Source organism: Myotis lucifugus, unplaced genomic scaffold, assembly GCF_000147115.1.
Source record: "Myotis lucifugus unplaced genomic scaffold, Myoluc2.0 scaffold_2, whole genome shotgun sequence".
Taxonomy (NCBI): domain Eukaryota; kingdom Metazoa; phylum Chordata; class Mammalia; order Chiroptera; family Vespertilionidae; genus Myotis; species Myotis lucifugus.
In genome coordinates this window covers 13,126,595-13,150,534 of record NW_005871050.1, presented here as the reverse complement: position 1 = coordinate 13,150,534, position 23,940 = coordinate 13,126,595, and the positions used below count along the sequence as shown (strand labels likewise).

The window sequence follows — 23,940 nt, the reverse complement described above, 5'->3', positions numbered from 1 at the left end:
GTTGAATCTGCCCCAACGGGTCCATGAGTGGCAAAACAGTGTCATGACTGAAAATATTTTTTCCAATTTAACAAACACCTTTTCTTTTGAAGATATAAAATCAGTAAAGTATTTCAATAGGGGAAAAATAATTAGTGCATTTTTACTAGCTTTCTGATTACTTTAGAAGAAAGTTTTTGATAAACTTATGGATGGAATACCATTTTCTACTGACTCAAGGTCTTCAGCATAGAGTAAAAATAGAACATAATTGTTATAAAGAGCAGATGGTATATCTATTAACAGTCAATACATCTTCCTAAACATATGGTTGAACAGATTAACTAAAGGATAAATGGTGAGAGCTGTATAGAAAACTGACAGCTGCAAAACATTTTCTCTTCTTTTAACAGACGAGTATTTTAGGAAAATTCACACAATAAAATACTGTGTCAATGAGTTGTTTATCCTCAGGGCTCTAAAATTGCTAAAAAGCTCAGCTTTATTCACACAAAGGGTCAAGGGGAATGTATTCACCAAAAAAATGACAAGAGTGAGATGTTTCTGACTAACTAGGGTGAACTGTGAATAAGAGTGGGTGAAGACATTGTATTAAAAAGAACATGTTTTAAAAGACCCTGAGAACACCAAAAGAGACATTGTGATGATTTTGAAATGAAAAAATTCTAAAAGAAATGGCTTTAAATGACCCAAGTTATTATTCTTTCAGACTCTTCTTTAAGTACTGTCAGTTTGTATTTTGAAACCTTAAAGATTGGTTCTAGAATCAGTCATTGTAAAGAACTGGACTGATGCAAGTTTTTCCATTTTAAAAGGTGCTTATTTGTTTTTTTGTTTTTAATAGGTCTTGAACTAACAGAGGTTCCCCTGCTTGGACCCTTCTTCACCGAAGTTGTCTTATGTAGCCTCAGTAACAATGTCATCCAGGTAATTATTTCTATTGAAAACATACAAAACAGTGTATGGCAAATATCTTAAAATAGCAGCAAATAATGGACCTTTTAAAAACTCTTAATCAGCATTGAAACAACATTAATGACAACAACAATATAAGCCTTTCTCATAGTGACCTATCCTGAATAATGAGTTTAAGGCAGAATGAGCAATAAGCTTAAATAACATCTGTATTACTTTAATCACTGATTGTGTCTTTCTAGTTATACTGTCAATTCAAAATAATAGCCAAGGCAGCTTACCAATTGCTGTAGTTAACACAAATACTTGTTCCATCTTTTTGCCATCATTGTAAAATGCCAGATACCAAGGCCCTTGGTCCATGTACTCTATGAAGCCTGTCTCCTGCAGTGAGGTTAAGATCAGGTTCCGAGGGGAATGCTGGCTATCGTCAGAGCCCTTGGAGTCTTGCTTCACCAGTTGCTTTCCATCCATTAGCTTTACGAAATCAAACTGGAACAAATATGAACACAAATATGAGCCTCTGCTTTTACTTCTTGACTGACAGACATCTCTAACTTCATTGCCCTATTTCATACTTCTTTGCTTTGGAGGCAGGCAAAGAGGAAGATGAAGTTATTAATTTTTAAGTAAATTTAAACCCAAAAGAATATTATTAATTCTGAGGGGAAAAGCCCCACTATACTTATAAATGTTATAAACCTCTCAGTTTTGGAGTATTCAAAATAGTCATTTAAAAATAAATAAACCAAGAAATAGAAATATATTTTGTTTAGTATTATGCAAGAGAATCTTGATATTTTACCATACTGATAGAAGACAGTTGAAACCACACATTACCCTCAGAAATGTTACCAGGACCTTCCTTACAAATTAAAGAGTTTTATACATTTTTTAAAAACAAATGAGTAAACAGTCAAACTTTGAAAACATTAAACATAATTTACTATTTTTGTAGTAGCATATTTAAATATTCAAAGGACACTCTCCTTTTTATTCCTAATCAGTGGATAAGCACATGGCACATGTGTCCTTGAACATTTTCAATAGTCAGATTTGAATGGCATTCTAATCCCCTGCCTAGTCTGACCCAGAAGGGAAGGTTTGAACTACAGTTATATCTTCTGAAAACAAAGCAAGCCCCAGATAGCTATGATTCCTTATGCTACTTCTTAGATGGAACAGGGTCCCAAATGGGTTCATGTGAGAAAGAGATAAGGAAAACAGAATGAGAGAAATTAGGTAGCTACAGTTTATAGAAGGGCATTGTAAACCATAGAGGTTTTACATATTTGAGTTATTATTAACAATAACAAGGAAACTTTTCTACTTGTAAGACAAAACCTGCCTTTTGACTCATTTCCATTATTGATATGCATTCCTTCATCTGGACAAGGGATCATAGGTGCACGGAACCAGCAAAGGGGGGTGTGGGCACCATAGAAGTAAGATGAGGGGGTTGGGAAGGCTCATGGTCATCCTGTTCCAGGAAACAGGATTCAAGTTTCAAGGATACTTTATTAAACTCCCTTTTCTGAATCTGCTCTGCTGAATATGATTCCTTATTTCTTAATGGCATTTTTTTTTCATTCGCTTTAGTGTGATTATTCTGGATGTTGCTCATTGCAAAGATTGTCTGTCTTCACCTTTGACTCCCACACATGTTGCAGGTCACAATCCCCAAACTAGTCATCCCAGCACCCTTTAAAAGGGTCAAGAAATACCTGTAATATCAAATACCTGGGTATGTGTAGGTGGAATGTTTCTTCTGCCATAAATTCCCAGCAGAGAGTCCTTGGCTAAAGAAATATTGAATTTCAGATATATTGGATGGTGGATAGTAATCTGGAAACGCCAGAATAAGCCAGGAGGAATGGTCTGCATGACCTGTGCACCAATGTCAACTTCTCCAGTGTCTATTGCTCGGCCCTTCTGAAATACTGGTTTTAAAAGTAAAGAAAATTACACACAACATTAATCTTAATTTATAAAGCAATGGTTTTTAGTTTTTCAAGAACAGATACATCAAAATGACTTACTCAGATCTTTCTTACTCCCCACACCACCCATATGTCAAGGCTTTACCCAAATTAAATATCTTCCAAGCAGCCCTCCCTAACCAACCACTATATCAGTCTCTCCCTTATATTAAACTGCTATTGCATTTATTTCCATCATTTGATTCATTTTAACCATTATTTACTGAATGCTGCCCCAGAAGCTGCAAGAGATACAAAAATGAGTAAGATGCAGTTCTTGCTCTCAAGGAGCTTTGAATATAAGAGATAAAATAGGACAAGTACACAAATAACCACGTTGTAAAAGAAAATAAGTACTCTGGTTATTCAAAGGGGGGAAAGGTATTCAGTTGGAGGATACTCTTCATTCCTAGCTGTCTCTATGCCCTTTATCTTCCTTTATGTTTCTCCCTAGTACTTATCACCACCTAACATATAACCTGTTTTACTTATATACTGTTATTGCCTATTTTCTCCCAGTACAATATAAGCTCCATGAGGCTGTGGCTGTTTTGTTCATTGCTTTATCCTCAGTAACTAGAAGAAGGTGGGCAAATAGTATATGATCAGTACATGTTTTCTCAATAAATGAACGAACCAGAAAAGGGTATTTATGGGAAGTGGTATTTAATATGGGCCTTAAAAGAGGGAGAGGATTTCAACAGAGCTGTTGGGAAGCTTGTCCCACATGGAAGGAGCAGCTTGAACCAAAGCAAAGAGGAGAGAAAATTGTAAAGCTAAGTTATATATATAGATGAGCAGTTGGAGATAGGGATGGAGGGAAAGGACGGAATCACATTTTATAAGGTCTTGAGTGTCAGCCCTAAAGGGTTTATTGAATAAAGAATGGAAAGCCACTGAAGGTTTTTAAGAAGAGTCGAGAAGTCTGGATGCATTAGAAAGGCTAACCTTAAGGCAGAAGATAGGATGATTAAGCAGGAAGACACAAGAATGATACAGGCATTATGGGGCAATAACTTGGTAAAATTACATTAAGATCTAAATTTGAAAAAAGTACATCCTAGCCAATTGTAAAATAAACAAGTAGTACTATGCCAAATTAACATGACGCTAAGTAAAATAAGCCAGTCAGAAAAAGACAAGTGCCATATGATTTCACTCATATGTGGAATTTAATGAACAAACTGAACTAAGAAGCAAAATAGACACAGACTCATAGAGAGCAAGCAGACAGATCTGATAAGGTAAGAGTGATGTGGGAAAGGGGGGAGGGATTGAGCAAAAAAAGAGAAAGAACTCATGGACAGAGGACAGTATAGTGATTGTGGGGGGAGGGGTGGTGAAGGTGGAAGACTGTATAGGGAGGAATAAAGGGGTCAATAATTATGTAAAAATAAAGAAAAAATAAATTTAAAAAGGATTATGCACAACAAAGAGAAAAAAAATCAATGAATTGAAAAGGCAACCTATCAAGCTATGTATCTGAAAAGGGGTTAATATCCAAAATATATAAAAACTCATACAACTCAATTATAAAGAAGCAAATAATTCAAATTAAAAAAATGGGCAAAGGACCTGAATAGACATTTTTCCAAAGAACACACAAATGATCAGTAGGTATATGAAAAGGTGCTCAACATCACTAATCATTGTAAAAATACAAATCAAAACTACAATGAGATATCAATTCACACCTTTTAGGTTGGATATTATAAAAAAGGCAAGAGATAACAAATGTTGCGAGGCTGTAGAGAAAAGGGAAGCCTTATATTCTGTTGATGGGAAGGCATAATGGTAAAGCCATTTTGGAAAACAGAATAGTGGTTCATCAAAAAATTAAAAATTGAACTACTGTATGACCCATTAATCGCACTCCTGGGTATATATCCAAAGAAACTGAAATAAGGATCCCGAAGAGATATCTGTACACCCACATTCACTGCTACATTATTCGCAATAGCCAAGATATAGAAACAACCTAAATGACCTTTGATGGATGAATAGATAAAAAATGTGATACACACACACACATATACAAAATAAGATAATGGAATATTATTCACTCATGAAAAGAAAAAGGCAATCCTGCTATTTGCAACAAAAATGGATGAGGTTGGAGAGCATTATGCTAAGTGAAATAAGCCAGAAAAAGACCAGCATTGTATAGTGTCACTTATATGTGGAATCTAAAAAAGAAAAAGCTGATTTTATAGAAATAGAGAATAGAACAGTGGTTGTCAGCACTGGAAGGAGGGGCAAATGGGGTGATATAGGTAAAAGGGTGTACATTTTAAGTTATAAGAAGAAGTTCTGAGACTCTAAAGTTCAGACTATAGTTAAAAATATGGTATTATATACTTGAAAGTAAATCTTAAGCTTTCTCACCATAAACACAAAAAGAGTTGACTATGTTAACTATATGAGGTGATGGATGTGTTAATTATCTTGATCTTGGTAATCATTTTACAATGCATATGTTTTTCAAATTATCATGTTGTACACTTTAAATATAATATAATTATACTTCTCAGTTATTCCTCAATAAAGTTAAAAACAAACACATATTACCTGGGAAGTGTAAAACTGGATTATCCCAAATAATGGTACAAATATCAGTCAACTTCAGGTTATTATATATTTAAAAATCTTACTGTAATTTTAAGTGTAAATATTAAAAAGCAAAAAAGTATCTTCTGAAGTAGCATAGAGAAAATAAATCCAAGATAAAAATAGTTTAAACAAAAGAAGAAAGGGAAGACTAGAATGGTTAATTAGCAAACACAAAAGAGGGACGATAACTTTCATATATCTATATCTATAATTAAATCAAAGAGCAATGAACTAAACACTTGTGTTAAAATGAAAGAACCATCATTCCTAATCAAAACGTAAAATCGAATTACATGTTTTGTATACAAAATATATCTAAATATAGAGTTGTAACAATAAAAAGTTATTTCCCCAGAAAGGAAAGGGGAAAAAAAGTGGAACGAAGACAATGTAAAGGAAAATACTATAGCAGAGCTCCTCAAAATTGAATGGGCATAAGAAGGGGGTCTTGATAAAATGCAAATTATGATTCTCTTGGTCTGAGATTTGATATTTCAAACAAGTTCCCATTAATGCCCATGTTTAGTGGTCCACAGCCCACACATGGAGAGGCAAAGTTCTTTCGACATTGGGACACTAGGTATGGGGGCTAAGGCAAGGTCAAAATCAACCCCACGATTATGAGTTTGGGTGACTTAATGTTGGTAGCAAAAACAAGAATCCTAGACCTAGTCAGTTTTGCTCAGTGGATAGTGTCGGCCTGCAGACTGAAGGGTGCCAGGTTCAATTCCGATCAAGGGCACATGCCCGGGTTGCAGGCTCAATCCCCAATAGGGGGCGTGCAGGTGGCAGCCGATTAATGATTCTCTCTCATCACTGATGTTTCTATTCTCTCTCTCTCTCTCTCTCTCTCTCTCTCTCTCAAATCAATAAACACATATTAAACACACACACACACACACACACACACACACACACACACAAAGAAGACTCCTAGAAGGAGATGGGTTGTGTGAGAGGATGTTGAATTTGGACCATCAGATCTTTATTATTTATTGCCATATTTTCTAGTGATTTCTGACATGCTACTTTAATATTTATTTCTGTGGAATTCTTTATTATGTGGTGGTGGCGGGGAGAAAAGGGATACAAGAGGATTGACTTGATCTTAAGCAAGGCGGATTATCCTCATGAGGGCAAGTTCAATTCGGCCTCATTTCACATTGCCTTCATATTTTCAGCCATCAACTTCTTCTCCACACCAAACACAGTTTAAAAACACACATGGTCTCTATCCTTTGTGCTTACCTGCTGTGAAATTAACATCCCATTAAGAAACACACCTGCAGTGGCTTTATTCAGAGGCCAAAGTCTTACAGCTTTTAACTCCCTAAAATATCTCCATTATTGCTTTTTGTGTTAAGGCCAAGAGTAATAACTATTTTAAGAATGTTCACTGTTAACTGTTAATAATACATTTCAAATGCAATTTTGAACATAATTATGTATTACAGGACACACAATTTTATGGAATTGACATTTATAATAAAATATGCCCTTTGAGATGATGAATGACCAACTGAGGACTTTATTTTTCACTGAAGGTTACTTTTTTCCATGTCAGAAAGAAAAGTGTGGTCCCCAAAGGGTTGATTCAACATTTAACTCTTAATGTCCTGAAGGTGACAAATGTCTTCAATGAGCAGGCAATTAAGAGTCTGTGTTTATATGGACATTTACTTCTCTTCTCCACTTAATGTTCAGTTTGTTCAACTGCTTTCCTCATTGGAGGCTTTTACCACTTCATAATATGCATCATTTGGTCATGCAAACAATATTAAAAATATAAAACACTTCTAAAGGATTTAGGTGTAGCAAACACTATTTTAAAGGTGCTGCAAACAGCCTTTAATGAATACAGACACTGTCATTTCTAAAAAATCAAGGCAAAACTGGCTGATGGACATTAACCTTTATATACGAGCCTTACCAAATGCTACACTATCTCTTCCGTCTGACTTTATAGCACCATATATTGCATAATGAGGCTACTTAAATGTTATTCACTAAATCAAATGAAACTCGTGAAGTTATGTTGCTGGAGTTTCCTGGTTATTAGCATTACTAAATATCCGAAGCATATAATCGTAAGACATTTATAAAAATAATTTTAACAGAAGATGGTCTTACCCTTTGAGAGCTTGCATCATAGTTAAGGCAAGGTAGGCGAAATGACAACATGAATGAACATGTGGATATAATTTAAATAAAAATAGCAAAGCAAGCTATTTTTGGTAAGTTGCAGCATTTTGGTATTAGAGAAGAGAAATTCTCACAGCTTGCAGATGGAAAATTTTGCAGCCTCTAACCTTTTGGAGCTTAGTGCATCAGAGAGGAAGGTATCTCCTTGTTAGTAGTTTATATCACTAAATAGCTGGCTCCATTTTATCTTCTCCTAAAATTAGTTTTGAATTACAATGTAGTGATGATTAGTTCCTTTATTTCATTATTTTCTTAATGTAGCTTAAAGTTGGACACTAAAGAGAAAAAAGTTTCGTGCAGAAAAACAGCATGTAATGTGATTTTAGGAAGAAATTCTCCATCAATATAGGTAACTGGAATAATTTTGGCCAAACTTACCATTAACTTTGATCCTTCATTTGCAAATTGGCAGCAGCAAAGTTAAAATATTGTAGTGCTAAGGTACAGTTTTTGTAATATTCATGTTTTGATTGTCATTTAACCACTTATTTTACTGAAGCATATCAGAAGGCCCAGGAATACTGTATTCTCCAGTAACTTCCTTGCACAAATCCAAAATGAATTGCACAGAGCCACAGATAATATCATACTTTGCAGTACTGTAGTTATCACAGTCTCACCAATATCCACAAATTTAGTTTGCGCCAAGCACTCTCTTTTTTGGTTACAATACAGGCATCAGTTGCTGAGTGGGGAAAAACAATGGCAGATGGCTATGTTAAAGGATGACAAACTAACTGATGGGAGTTAAGTTCAAGAAAAAAAGGTCAAGCTACTTGGAAGGTAAAAACTGGGGCCTGGAATTGGTGACAGACACTGCATGCAATGGCTGTTATTGACTAAACCAAGGCTTCATTACATCTAGACTCAGACACATACCCGAATACTAATAACATTATTATAAACTAGGGGCCTGGTGCACGAATTCGTGCATGGGTGAGGTCCCTCTGGGTGGCCTGCAGGGATCGGGCCAAAACCCACAACCCAATGCCGCCTGCAACTCCTACCTGCCACTCCCACTCAACCTGGCCCCACTGTGCCTGCCATGGGCTTGCGTCCAATCAACCCCGACTGGGAGAGCTTTGTGCTGCCGCAGCAGCGCTCACCAGCCATGAGCCCTGTGTCTGGCGCCCTCCCAAGGGGAGTGGCCTGAGGGATCGGGCTGAAACTGGCTCTTCGACATCCCCCAAGGGGTCCCGAATTGCGAGAGGGCACAGGCCAGGCTGAGGGACCCCACCAGTGCACCATCGGGCTGGGAAGGGGCTGTGGAAGGGCTCCAGGGCATGTCTGGCCCATCTCACTCAGTCCCGATTGGCTGGACCCCAGCAACAAGCTAACCTACCGGTCGAAGCATCTGCCCCCTGGTGGTCACTGCACATCATAACGACTGGTCGACCAGCTGACTGTCTGCCCCCTGCTGGTCAGTGCATGTCATAGCGAGTGGTCGAGCAGACTTAGTATATCATTAGCATATTACACTTTGATTGGTTGTTTGGTTGTTCTGCCATTCGATCTATTTGCATATTACCCTTTTATTATATAGGATAACACTAGAGGCCCAGTGCATGGATTTGTGTACCGATGGGGTCCCTCGGTCTGGCCTGTGGGGATAGGGCCAAAACTGGCTCTCCAACATCCCCTGAGGGGTCCTGGATTGCGAGAGGGCGGTTCTTGGGTGATGCACCCTGGAATTGGGCTCCCTCCTCTCTGGTTCCAGGTGCATCACCCAAGAACTGCAGCTGCTAAGTCACCGCAGCTCGGTAGCTCCTGCATTGAGTGTCTGCCCCCTGGTGGTCAGTGTGCATCATAGCTACTAGTTGGAGCATCTGCCCCCTGGTGGTCATTTTGTGTCATAACTACTGGTTGGACGGTCAAATGGTCAGATGGTGGCTTAGGCTAAATAGTTGGTAAATGACTATATTCTGGATATATACACTTATTTTTCCTACTTAATATAGCTAGACATGTTGCAGCCAATGATTCTGTGCAAAACTCAGTGGAACATTAGTAAAAGATACTGACACTTGGTCATGAAAAAGATTTCACTACCAGATACTTATATAAAAATGACTAGGGTTAAAGGCTGTAGTATTGTCCATGACAGCAATCTTAGTAGTCTTCTAAAAACATTTTCTAATTCCATGAAAATTAACTAAGCTAAGAAGATAATGCTTTAAAAATAAAGGAAATGTCCAAATAAACACACCTTAAGATCATATTTGCCCTTTACGTCACCCTATGGCACATTCAAAATCTCCAAAAAATAGAATCAAATGGCTTTGGTATGGTCTTTCACCTGAATTAGCCCTAGTGTGTTTCATGATTTACATACCATCATTTCTGTGTTCCTTCAAATATAATAATCATTTCACAGGAATAAGTCTTTGTGAAATTTAGAATATCAGTGCTTGAAACAAAATGGGGAAGTGAAATCAACCTATACTTCCAGTGATCAAAAGCAGCAGAGATGAAAAAGAACAGTGAAAACCAACCCTCTTCCATCATGTGGCCTTGTATAATTTTCCTTATATGAACTGTTGAAGAGAAATATGTATTCAACTCTCAATTCTTAAGGGACAGATATTCCAGACTGTGTATTACACATGGCTTTTCATACTCATTATATAGTCCAGGAGTAGGCGGGAAAAAGAAAAGGAGGAGTGAATCTTGTACATAGTAGATACTTGGTAAATACTGTTTGTATGAATTAATAAAATAGTAAGCTTGATAATTTATTTTGTAATGTTGATAAGTTATTTTGACATTTCAGCAAAAGGTATGGTGGGAGTAAGAGTTGAAACCATTTGCACACAGACACCTTTGGGAATTAACTGTGAATAACATATGTTAGAAATAAAAATCCCACTGTTACTGACACTGAAAATAGATACCTGATTGTGTAAAAAAGTCCATTGACTAATCTTGCACTTGAGAAATATATTAGTGTGTAAGTGTAAAGAGTTAGGTACAGACACTGAATGACTTCAAATTCCAGGACAGTAGCTTATCTAGTAATGTATACATCTTCTCAGTCAGAAGTGAAATGGAATTGTAAAAATCTAACCCTTAATGATGGGACCAATTTTGAATTACATTTTGACTCTGTATACCTATTTGTTGAACATATAATTTAAGAGACATGTCCTGGCCAATTTTGCTCAGTGGTTACAGCAACAGCCCACCCACTGATAGGTCTCAGGTTCAATTCCTGGTCAAGGGCAAGTACCTTCGATTGCAGGTTCCCCAGCCCCAGTAGAGGTGTGTGCCGGAGGCAACCAATCAATGTGTCTCTATCATGTCAAAGTTTCTCTCTCTCTTCCCCCTCCTTCCTCCTTTCCACTCTCTCTAGAAATCAATGGGGAAAATATCCTTGGGTGATATATTCTTTTTGTATAAAAAAATACAAAAAGCACACACCAAAAACCTCACATAATTCCCCTTTGAGAAGAATTTCATTTCAAGAATTTCCACTTTCCTAAAACATTTAAGGTTTCCTAGTTCTTCTGGTGTGGTCTATTGACTATTAAATAGTACAGTATTCACAAAAATTAGTTTTCAAATTTTAGGCTCTCCTGACTTGACATATAATCTCACACAGTGAAATATAAATTATGTTTGCAGAATCTCAGTATGCTGATTAAAAATGGCATAGGAAATAGTCAATCTCTTTGAATTTCTTTGGTGAAACTAGAATTGATATAAAACTCAAATTTATCATCACATTGTTATATGTTCGAACATATACTCAGAGTCATGGGTCAACATGGAATAAAATACCTTCTTAGAAATAATATTACCATATGCAAAAATAATATTCAAAACTTAATGAATATGGATATATGTAATGAAAAACTCAAAATGAAATTATAGAAAAATTTCATTTATAATATTATCAAAAATAATTAAAAACTTAGGGATAGATCCTTGGCTGGGTGGCTCAGTTGGTTGGAGTCATCCTATACACCAAAAGGTGGCAGGTTTGATTCCCAGTAGAGGTGCATATGGGAAGCAGCCAATTCAAATTTTTCTCGCATATTGATGTATCTCTCTCTCTCTCTCTCTCCCTCTTCCTCTCACTCTAAAAAACTCAATGAAAAACATATCTTTGGGTGAGGATTAAAAAATGAAAACAAAAAACTTGGGGATACATTTAATAAAATAAGTTGTAAGACCTGTACACTGAGAAATATAAGACATCATTGAAAGAAATTAAAGAAGATCTAAATAAATGGAAAGACATCTATGCTCATGGATCAAAAATTTTACTATTGTTGATAGCAATATTTACCACACTGATCTACAGATTGAATGCAATCCCCATCAAAATTTCAACTCCCATATTTGCAGAAATACACAAGTTGAGCTAAAGTTTATATTGAAATGCAAGAAACCCAGAAAAACTAAAAGAATCATAAAAAATATTGAAGGTTTCACACTTCCTGATTTCAAAACCTGTAATAAAGCTGCAGTAATTGAGACAGGTGGTACTGGCATTAGAATAGATATATAGATCAATGGAATAGAATTGAGAGTCAAGGAATAAAACATCACATTTATAATCAACTAGTAGCCCGGTACACGAAATTCATGCACATTAAAAGGGAATTAATTGCCCTAACCAGTTTGGCTCAGTGGATAGAGCATCGGCCTGCAGACTCAAGGGTCCCGGGTTTGATTCAGGTCAAGGGCATGTACCTTGGTTGTGGGCACATCCTCAGTGGGGAGTGTGCAGGAGGCAGCTGATTGATGTTTCTCTCTCATCGATGTTTCTAACTCTCTATCCCTCTCCCTTCCTCTCTGTAAAAAATCAATAAAAAATATTTTTTAAAAAGGGAATTAATTAGCAGAGATATTTTAATATTGCTATTTGCCCTTTCTCTATAATAGAAGTGTGAGAGATGAAAGGAAATTAGTAAAATGTATATGAAAATAATATATAAATTTATTAATAAATAAACAGTAACAAAAGGATATAACAACAGAGGCATGATATAAAAATGACAAAAACATGATATGAAAACAACAAAAACATGATATAAAAACAACAGTGATGCAAACAATGACTGATAAAGTGATTAAACTTATTCTAATATCTCCCTGTACACCACATTAAGAGTGAAAACACTTTCAGAGTGCTTGACTAATTTCCCTTGTGATGAAGTACTTAGAACTTTAACTGTAACATCACATGCTCTTCAAACTCGAGAGAAAGCAACATAGAACTGACCATGTGCAAAAACGGGTTCAGGTAGGAATATGCCTACTTTGTCTAGAGTTTGTCCTTGTGATTTATTAATAGTCATCACAAATGCTGGCATCATGGGAAACTGTCGTCAAATCAATTTAAATGGGAGGCCAGTGTCAGATGGGGACAAATTAATTCTTGGAATCAGAACAGCCTCTCCCTCTGCAGATCCTGTTAATATTTCAGCTTTGATAATGTTAGGTCGTAATCTTTTGATAATAAATCTGGTACCATTACAAAGACCCCATTTACTATTGAGATTTCTCAATAGCATGATGATTGCACCCACTTTCAATTTTAATTTATGACACAGCATTCCCGAAGGAGTAATACTATTAAGAAATTCGATGGGAAAATTTTCCTTTTCAGCATCATCTGTGGAATCAATGGAATCATCACTCAAATATGTGTGAAAATCTCCATCGAGTATATCCAAATTTTCTTCATTTAATTTTTGAACATGCTCATTTTTTGGACAAAGAATTGCATGTTTAGATATATTTTTAATATTATCTATAGCAGTGGTTCTCAACCTTGGCTGCACATTAGAATCACCTGGGAATCTTTTTAAAATCCTGATTCCTGGGCCTCATCCTCCGGAAATTGTTTCTTTGTTATGGGGTGGGGCCACAATATTAGTAACAAAGAAACAGAATTAAAACTTCATTGTGGGGAGCCACTACAGTGTTTTGGACAGGTTCAAGCCTTGGATTGATGAGAAGGCACAGTCCTCTCATTGCCACGTGCAAGTCCCAGCTTGAAGGGCAGGGCCCTCCCAGCACAATTATAGCCAACAGCTATAGTTGTAAGCTTGAACCTATGGTCCGAACACGTGGCCCCACGTGCCTGAGTGATGTAGGCTTGATAGAGTTCAGGTGCATGTAGTTGAGTAGGATTGAAACCCAGGAGAATGTTGTAAACAACTTGGTCACGCCCTTACTTTGCCTTGTAGCATCTGCTATAAAATAAAGGCATGGCTGTGGGCGTGGTCACTGTCTCTCAGAGAAGCAGCGTCCCACCAAGACCCAGCTTTCATTCTCTTTTTTGTGTTTTCTAAGCCTTTCAGCTGCCCCCACTCAGGTTCACCTCTGGCTGTGCTGGCGCGGCACACTTTAGAAAGATATGCCTCCATGCTCCCAGGGCGGGTTCCTGCCTCAAACCCTGCCCTTACAGGAAACAGCTCCGGGAAACAGCTTGGGGGAGGGCGCAGCCTTTGCCAAGACAACCCATGCAGGACTGACTTCCTTCCACTTGGTCGCGGCGGTTGTGGTCGTGATGAACACCACCCATGGTTTTTATATAAGTAGATTGACTTTTCTTTTTTTAAAAAATATACTTTATTGATTTTTTACAGAGAGGAAGGGAGAGGGACAGAGAGTTAGAAACATAGATGAGAGAGAAACATCAATCAGCTGCCTCCAACACACCCCCTACTGGGGATGTACCCACAACCAAGGTACATGCCCTTGACCAGAATCGAACCTGGGGCCCTTCAGTCTGCAGGCCGATGCTCTATCCACTGAGCCAAACCGGTTAGGGCTCAATTAACTTTTCTAATAAGTGCATCAAGACAATTCAATAGAGGAGAGAACAGTCTTTTCAATAAGTGGTACTAGACAACTGAATATCCAAAAGAGTGAAGCAAAAGAGTGAAGTTGAATCACTACGTCACACTATACACAAAAATTAACTTAAAATAGATCAAATATCTAAATTTAAGGACTAAACCTATAAAATTCCCAGATGAAAACAGGCATAAATATTTATGACCTAGGATTTGGCAATAGTTTCTTAGATATGACATCAAAAGCACATACAACAAAAGAAAACATAGATAAATATGACTTCATCAAAATTAAAAACTTTTCTGCTTGAAAGGACACCATCGTGAAAATGAGAGACAGCCTTCTTCTCCCACAGACTGGGAGAAAATATCTGTAAATCATACATCAGATAAGGGACTTGTGTACATTAAGAAGCCTTATAAATAAAAACTCAAACTGGGAGAACCAGTATGGCGGTGTAGGCAAATGCCTGTACTCGCTGCTTCTCACAACCACATCAAAATTACAACTGAAATACAGAACAACCATCATCCATAACCACTGTAAAGCTGGCTAAATGGAAGTCCTACAACTAGAGAAGTAAAGAAGAAAGCACACTGAGACTGGTAGGAGGTGCGGAGGTGCAGAATTGGCTGCTCCGGCATCCACGTGGGCTGCTTTTTTAATTGGGAGGGAGATTGTCTCTTCAGAGGCTGTCTGGAGGAGCAAGGGCTCCCAGGCCCACACAAGACCCCCAGCCTAGGGTGCCAGATCTGGGAAAAGAAGTCCCTTTGGGCAATAAGAACTATGGGCTGTAAAAACCAGTATAGATTGGGGGTCAGTTACATAGAGAATGATAGAGACCCAGCTGCTCCCCTTAAAAGGCCAGCATCATGAACTGAACTTACAAGCTCCCGCTTCCTCTGAGCTCCAGTGGCGGGCAAGGCTCTGGGGGACCCAGACATATATGAGGAGAAACTGGACCTTTTGGAATCGGGGCAGGAACTTGGGGGAGGCTTTCTTCCAGACAGAGATGCTTGCAGGGATCATTGTTCCTGTGATGGGACCTCCCCAGTTGCAGGGCTGACTGGCAGCCATTTCTGTTTGCTCTGCCCTGGAGATTCCCAGAGACCCCACCCCACCCAATTTACAACCCCACCCAAGCTGTGTACAGCAGCTTTTGCATATGAATGGCCTGTCCTTTCTCAAGAATCATCACTCTGTTCCATTTCCATGTCCCGATTATATTCCATTCACCAATTTATTCTGTTCATCAGATTTGTTAATTTGATTTTTAGATTCAATTATTGATAGATATGTATTTGTTGCCACATTGTTGTTCATAATTTTTATCTTTACCTTGTTTTTCTTCTTCCTCTTTTTAAAGAATACCCTTCAGCATTTCATATAATACTGGTTTGCGAGATATGCAAATTAACCACCAACAAAGATGGCGGCTAATTTGCATACTGCAGGCAGGGCGGGACAGCACCAACCGCCAGCGCACCTCCATCCATGGCAGGACGGCCACCGGGGGGGACCCCATCAGCGGGTCCCAGGGCAGCAAGGCACACCCGCCCCAGAAGCCCCCAGCAGCCGGCCATGCCTTGCCGCCCCAGAAGCCCCCAGCAGCCGTTTCATATGGTACTAACTCTACCAGTAAGCACTCTGAAAGTCAGTGGCATAAATGCACCAATTAAAAGACAGATTATGAGGGTGAATCAAAAACAAAACCCACTTTAAATATAAAGACACATATAGATTAAAAATAAATGAATTAAGCTGCAGCCAGTTTTTCTCAGTGGATAGAGCATTAGCCCATGGACTGAAGGGTCCCAGGTTCGATTCCAGTCAAGGGCATGTACCTCAGTTGCAGGCTTGATCCCCAGTCCCTATCAAAGCATGTGCAGGAGGCAACCAATCAATGTGAATCTCCCTTTCCCTTCACTCTCTCTAAAATTCAATGGAAAATATCCTTGGGTGAAGATTAACAAAAACAAAGTAAATGGATTAAGTAACATTAAAGAGATTATAAGAAAAATATATTCCAAATTTTGTTACTTGTATAATGGTTCTGTTTAAATTATTAACACCTAAGAAATTGGGTGAACGGTACATATAATATGCTGTAGTATTTTAGTTTTTTTACATGTATGAGATTATTTCAAATTAAAATATTAAAAAATTAAAAATTAATAAAATATTAATTGAAATGTATCTGCATTACATGAAAAATCTCCTAATTGCTTCTAGCATAATTTATTAAATTGTGCTAAAATTTACAAGGGTTCAATTAAAAAATATCTTAATTCTAAATGATATAATAGAAAATATATAATAGTGCAGTTATAAGCACTTATCTGAAAATAAAAATTTAAAGAAGTGAATTTAAAGAAGGGATTAGCCAAAAAAAATATATGCACAACCCATGGACACAGACAACAGTATGGTGATGGCCAGAGAGAAGTGGGGGGCAAGAGCTGGGTAGAGGGAGCAAAAGGGGGGAAATAGGGACATCCTATATAATAATAATAAAAGGCTAATATGCACATTGACTGAATGGCAGAATGACTGGTTACTATGATGTGCACTGGCCACCAGGGGGCAGATGCTCAATGCAGGAGCTGCCCCCTGGTGGTCAGTGCACTTCCATATGGGGAGTGCCACTCAGCCAGAAGCTGGCTCATGGCTGGCCAGCGCAGTGGTGGTGGCAGGAGCCTCTCCCCACCTCCGTGGCAGCACTAAGAATGTCCAACTAACGGTTTTGACCCAATCCCTTGGGGGCCTAAGCCTTTAGTCAGACATCCCCCAAGGGCTCCTTGGCTGCTAGAAGGATGTCTGACTGCAAGCTTAGGCCTGATCCCCCGGGGAGTGGGCCTAAGTTGACAGGTGGACATCCCCCAAGGGGTCCTGGACTGTGAATGGGCGCAGGCCAGGCTGAGGGACGACCCCCCCTCCCCCGAGTGCACAAATTTTTGTGCACTGGGCCTCTAGTAGTATATAAAATTACATCTCAACAAAGATATTACAAAATACATGGTTAGAAGTTATATATTGACATGCATAGCCCACACACCTACACACACACTTTCATAAAATGTCACAAGAGTGTTAATGTGTTTCCAAGTGTTTTTAGAAGGTCACCTGTTTGTTACTTAGAAGCTGAACTATCTCCTGGCTAGTCCTTTTAGAATGTTTAATTGGTAGTACATAGCAGCAATGCCTATTTTCTATATTTTATACAATGTTAGATATTTGCTATATGTAGGTTATTATAATCAAATCATTCTGGACTTTGGGGTGGTGGCAAAAAGGCTGGTCATACAATAATAGATCAATGTATCCAGCACCTCCTTTTGTATCTTAGAATGGGTCCTCAGAGGACAGGGCAGTCACATCTGTCTAAACTCTTGACATCAACTTACTACACATTTAATAAAGATAATATATTATGACCCCCTTATCCTAGAGTTGAGGGTAATGAGAGGGTTGTATATCTTCTTGTGCCAGGCCTCAGAAAAGAGAGGCAGCCAATTCTCATGGATTGTCATATTACTACAGCCTTTGATTTCTACCTTTTCAGAACCCAGAAAATCTTTAATAATATAAAATTAAAACTTCTTACAAATAAAATTCATTACAGACATTAATAATAATAAAAAGAGTAGCCCTAATCAGTTTGGCTCAGTGGATAGAGGGTTTGCCTGCGGAATGAAGGGTCGTGGGTTCAACTCTGGTCAAGGGCATATACCTAGGTTGCAGGCTCAATCCCTGACCTTAGTCAGGGTGCATGTGGGAGGCAGCCAATTGATGTGTCTCTCTTACATCAATGTTTTTCTCTATCTCTCCCCCTATCTTCCACTCTCTCTAAAAATCAATGGAAAAATATCCTTGGGTGAGGATTAACAAAAACAAACAAGAGTAACAATAAGCAAAATAGATCATAGCATTTATTAAACATGTATTGTGCCCTCTCTTTGAGCCCCTACCTCTGATTTCTGCAATATCAAAATGTCACTTTCATACTCAGTGTGCCATACAATTTGGTGTCCAATTTTATCTCTGAGGCTCCTCCCTCCTCTTCTCCCCTGCCCAGGGACTCTGGTCCCTTCACATCTCCTTTCTTACTAGTATCCTCAATGTCTCCCTTTCTATTGTTTTCTTATTGTCTTCAAACAAGCACAGACCTCTTTTCTTTCAAAAAAGAAAGAACAAAAGGACCCAACTGCCACTTCATCTAGTTATACATTTAATTCCTTTTCCTTGCCAAACTGTCTCCATCTGCTGCCTATATTGCTTCATTATCCATTTACCACTTAGGCTATTGCCATCTGCATTTTACCCTTACCACTCTATTATTTCATTTTCCTAAATATGCACTCTTTAAGGTCAACTAGGATTAATTTTTCTTGTTTCTCAAGGCTCAGCTCCAACTACTTCTATAATAATAGTCATCTTTCCATCTTTCTTTTAAGCCTCTTAATCACCTATCATTTCTTTCTGTACAACAGTTGCATGATATTTTGCACTGTGTGTGTGTACACAGGCATGTTTCTTCCAGCTGTCCTATTTAATGGGAACTTTCTCAAGGGCAAAATCTATGTCTTCTGCATAATTTGTTTACCTTCCAAAGGACTCAATACAGTTAAAATAGCTCCTTGACTAATATAGCATTAAAAAGGATGAGCTGCTATGTTTCTGAATATTAAGATTTCCCTTTTTCCCCCTTGATATTATTTTAATAAAGGGTCTGAGGTGAGATGGTCAAAAATCATTTATGATTCAATTTTTTTTACTTTTCTTCTCTCTCTCTAAACCACTGGCAATAGGATGATGGTATCTGTGTATGGTTCTGGTCAGGATGCCTTCAGTAAGATATATAACAGAAACAGAAAAAGGCAACTATAATGACAAAGAGAATATAGGAGTTACAAGAAGAGTACAAAAGTAAAACCAAAGGCTCTTAATATTAGAAAGGTGAAGGCAAAGAAAGGATATGTGATTATTATCTACTAGAGGCCCGGTGCACAAAAATTTATGCACTCGGGGGGGGGGGGCATCCATCAGCCTTGCCTGTGCCCTCTTGCAGTCTGGGACCCCTCGGTGGATGTCCACCTGCTGGTTTAGGCCCATTACCCAGGGGATTGGGCTTAAGCTGGCAGTCAGACATCCCTCTGGCAGCTCGGGAGCTTGCCAGTGAAGAGCAGGCCTAAGCTGCATTCGGACATCCTTAGCGCTGCTGAGGAGGCGGGAGAGGCTCCCGCCACCACCGCTGTGCTGACAGCCGTCAGCCTGGCTTGTGGCTGAGCAGAAGTCCCCCTGTGGGAGCGCACTGACCACCAGAGGGCAGCTCCTGCATTGAGCGTCTGCCCCCAGGGGTCATTGTGTGTCATAGTGACCAGTCATTCCCAGTTGTTCTGCTGTTAGGGTCAATTTGCATATTACCCTTTTATTATATAGGATAGAGGCCTGGTACACGAGTGGGGGCCAGCTGGTTTGCCCTGAAGGGTGTCCCGGATCAGGTTGGGGGTCCCACGGGGGTGTCTGGCCAGCCTGGGTGAGGGGCTGATGGCTGTTTGCAGGCTGGCCATACCCCCTTCAGGGTGGAGTTCCCTACTGGGGTGCCCGGCCAGCCTGGGTGAGGGTCTGATGGCCATTTTCAGGCTGGCCACGCCCCCCGGCGACCCAAGCTCCCAGCCTCTCTTTTTGGGCTGGAAGCAGGTATCTGGGATTTATTTATCTTCTATAATTGAAACTTTGTAGCCTTGAGCAGAGCCCAGGTCCAGCCAGGGCAGGCAGGAAGCTTGGCTTCCTCCATCATGGGGGGCAACCCAAGCCTCCTGCTTGCTCCAGCTCTGTGGCCCCCTCCATCTTAGTTGGGTTAATTTGCATACTTGCTCCTGATTGGCTGGTGGGCGTGGCTTGTGGGTAGAGTGGCGGCAGAGTGATGGTTAATTTGCATGCTTCTCTTTTATTAGTGTAGATGGGATTGACAAAGTTGTAGAGAGGGAAAACGCAGACGAGCATTCAATCTAGGAACTCTAGGATTTTATTCTCAAAAGTAAATTTTACATATTAGAATCACCTTTGACTTCATGAAAAAGCTAGTTGCTGACACAGTATCGAACTCTTTGGAAGAGAAGTTACTGAGATAATAATACCTTATAAAAGAAAACAATTAGACACACTATTATAATTTGAAGAAGAGTGGCAAATAGCTATAGGTAACTTCCCAGGACAAATTTTACATCATTTGCCAAGATCACCTATATTGCAATTTTTCTCCCTACATCCATTTATATTTCCTATTAAATGTTCAAAAGAGCCTTTATCACCTCCTGCCTTCTTAGTATTCACAGATGGTTCCTCTAATGGTAGGGCAGTAACAATCACTGACTCAATAACCCATGTTCAACAAACCCTAGAGACGTCAGCCCAGAGAACAGAGCTTTTGGCAGTCATTTATGCTTTTGAACAATTGCAACAGGTTCCCTTTAACTTGTACACTGACTCTCAATATATAGTTAAATTATTTCCTCATATTGAGACCGCCTCTCTCCCACAAGAAAGAACAACCATTTTCTCTTTGTTAACTCAGTTACAAACTTACATTCATAAACGAGAAAAGGCTTTCTATATTGGACATATTAGAGCTCATTCCTGCCTACCAGGACCCTTAAGCGAAGGAAATTATCAGGCGAATTTACTAACTCGCCCAGTAGTTTGCACGGCTCTAGAAGAAGCCCGGCAGTCTCATGCCATTCATCATCAAAATGCTTCTGCTCTTCATCTATATTACCGCATATCTAGAGAAGCTGCTCGAAGTATTGTGCGTGACTGCGGCCATTGTCCTACTCATTTTCCTAGCCCTGCTACTGGAGTTAATCCAAGAGGACTTAGACCCTGTGACTTATGGCAGATGGATATTACTCATGTCCCATCTTTTGGCAAACTTTGCTATGTGCATGTTTGTATTGATACCTTTTCTCATGCTATCCTTGCTTCTGCACATACAGGAGAAGCCTTTAAAGATGTAAGTCAACATTTATTCCAATGTTTTTCCTACCTAGGAATACCAAGGGCACTTAAAACAGACAATGGGCCTGCCTATACCTCTACAGCCTTTAAAAACTTATGTTCTACATTTGGCATCGCACATACTACAGGAATATCCTACAATCCTCAAGGCCAAGCAATAGTAGAAAGGGATCACCAAACTTTAAAAACACAAATTAAAAAATTACAAGAAAATGAGTTTAAATATTCCTCTCCTCATCATGTTCTACAACATACACTATTTGTAATTAATATACTAAATGTAGATTCTGAGGGAAATTCCCCGATGTACAGACATTGGAACCCTGATCTAACTAAACCTAAAGGCCTCGTCAAGTGGAGATACTTGCTTACAGGAGCCTGGAAGGGACCTGATGTACTTTTAACCTGGGGGAGAGGACATGCTTGTATATTTCCACAGGACGCAGACTCACCTGTGTGGATTTCAGACCGTCTAGTCCGACCTTATGTCTCACCGCCCTCCGTTTCCACCTCACCCTCCTCCTCCCCGGTATCATCCATATCGGCCGACCCAGAGAGCACAGCTGAGTCCTCCTCGGACACCGACACCACCATCAAGTGCGGCCCTGATGGACCCTTTGATCCAGCCATTCAACGCTCTGACACTTCAGGAAGCCCGTCGCCAGAGACGCCGCCCGCTAGCCAGATCAACGAGGACAACCAAACCACCGACTTGGGGACAGCTGAAATCCTTGACTGAAGAGGCCAGCAACCTTCTACAGGAACAAGGCTCCGTGTGCACTCCATCTACTGTTTATAGCTATGCTCGCTATCATTGCTTGTCAGTCTTCTTCTGAGTCTTAAACAACCCAATCCAAGAGGTGGCCGCTGATTTACATGCGCTATCATTTAAAAAATAAAAAAGGGGGAATTTGCTGGAAGCCGGTCCAATCTTGCTGCTTGACACAGTCGCTGCAGGGAAGAAACATCTGCACAGCATATGTTTCAAGGGACCTGGCGTATATGGCATACTGTTTTTAATATGTTTGCTCCCCTTCTTAGCGCTATGTGTTTTAACCAAGGTCACCTCTCCGAGAAAGGTTGTTTCCCCAGGTGGGGATTTTTTCCCTGGAGTTAGGGATTAACAGGACTAAGGAAGGGAATAAAACCCCTTAACTAAGTGCCAGGCGGGTAATTAATCACTTTAACTACGAACAAATCATGCTTAAACTACATAATCTTTACTTAGGATAATCTCCTTCAGTTACTTCCTTGTATCTTAACAGAACAATAGAGTAGTGACCTTGGAATGGAGATAATAAACGCCCTAACCTTTGGAATAGAATGGATAGGATTAAAATCAACTGGTATACATACAGATGTAACAGGAGAATAAAGGCAGAACCTGGCTAGAGAACCTGGCTAGAACCTGGCTAGAGAACCTGGCTATGCTGATCATCTGAACGCTGTCTCCGTGTCATTCCTTCTTCGCCGACTCCATCCATACCTTTGGGAACCCCTGGACCTGCTGGGGCTGGAGCCCAACAGCTAGTAAATGTTTGAAATTCCCAAAAAAGTAATAGAATCTGAGAGATATAAATGTATACTCAACAGAATTAGACATACACATGGCGGATAACTTTCTACAGTGGCCTGGTTCTTCAAAAATAAGATGTTATAAAGATGTTATGTTAAGGTCCTCCAGCTTTTAAAAATATATGTTTTTACATTAATTTCAGAGAGAGGAAGGGAGAGGGAGAGAGAGATAGAAACATCAATGATGAGAGAGAATCATGGATCAGCTGCCTTCTGCACGCCCCACACCAGGGATTGAGCCTGCACCTGGGCATGTGCCCTGACTTGGAATCAAACCGTGATTTCCTGGTTCATAGGTCAACACTCAATCATTGAGAAACATCTGCCAGGCAGATCCCCCAGCTTTTGAAGTCTAGGAGGATAAATATGCCATTCTATAACACACCCCTTTGTTCCCCTATCAGATGTAGACTATTGGGCTAGCTAGAGGGACCACAAGGCAAACACATTTCTTATGGCATCACAGAAAAATGTGTTTATTAGTTTAAAATAAGTAAAATGAAGACTAAAATAAAACAAGAATGAAACATTAAACATACATGACTAGAAACATTTAACATGAATTTTTTATATCATAAATAAGTTTGCCTTTTAGCATAGTGAACCCTCTGTTTTAGAAGTAAGGTCTCCAGCATGCTTTAGAAAAGCTTTTGTTAAAACTGAAGTATATTGATAAAGTGATTTAATATAGTTGAAAACAAGCTGTGGTACTCTAGCTGGGCCCCCTGAAACCTTGTGTTAGAAAACATCTATATAGCATTATAGGAAACATTTACTGTTATTTGCCATCAATGTTTAAAAATAATGTTACACTCTCAACACTGTTGTCTTT

The 23,940-nt window shown here is 39.2% G+C and overlaps 1 protein-coding gene across 3 annotated transcripts in view; it reads right to left on the bottom strand.

Moving 5' to 3' along the window:
• The window catches only part of TENM1 (teneurin transmembrane protein 1), a 596,847-nt gene that overhangs the window by 269,713 nt on the left and 303,194 nt on the right, over positions 1-23,940 (bottom strand). For all 3 annotated transcript variants that reach the window (XM_023756535.1, XM_023756543.1, XM_023756550.1), the window contains exons 7-8: positions 2,656-2,855; positions 1,197-1,407 (exon numbers count right to left, since the gene is read on the bottom strand). In XM_023756535.1, coding sequence (XP_023612303.1) covers positions 1,197-1,407; positions 2,656-2,855 — 411 coding nt within the window. The remainder of the gene's footprint in view (positions 1-1,196; positions 1,408-2,655; positions 2,856-23,940) is intronic.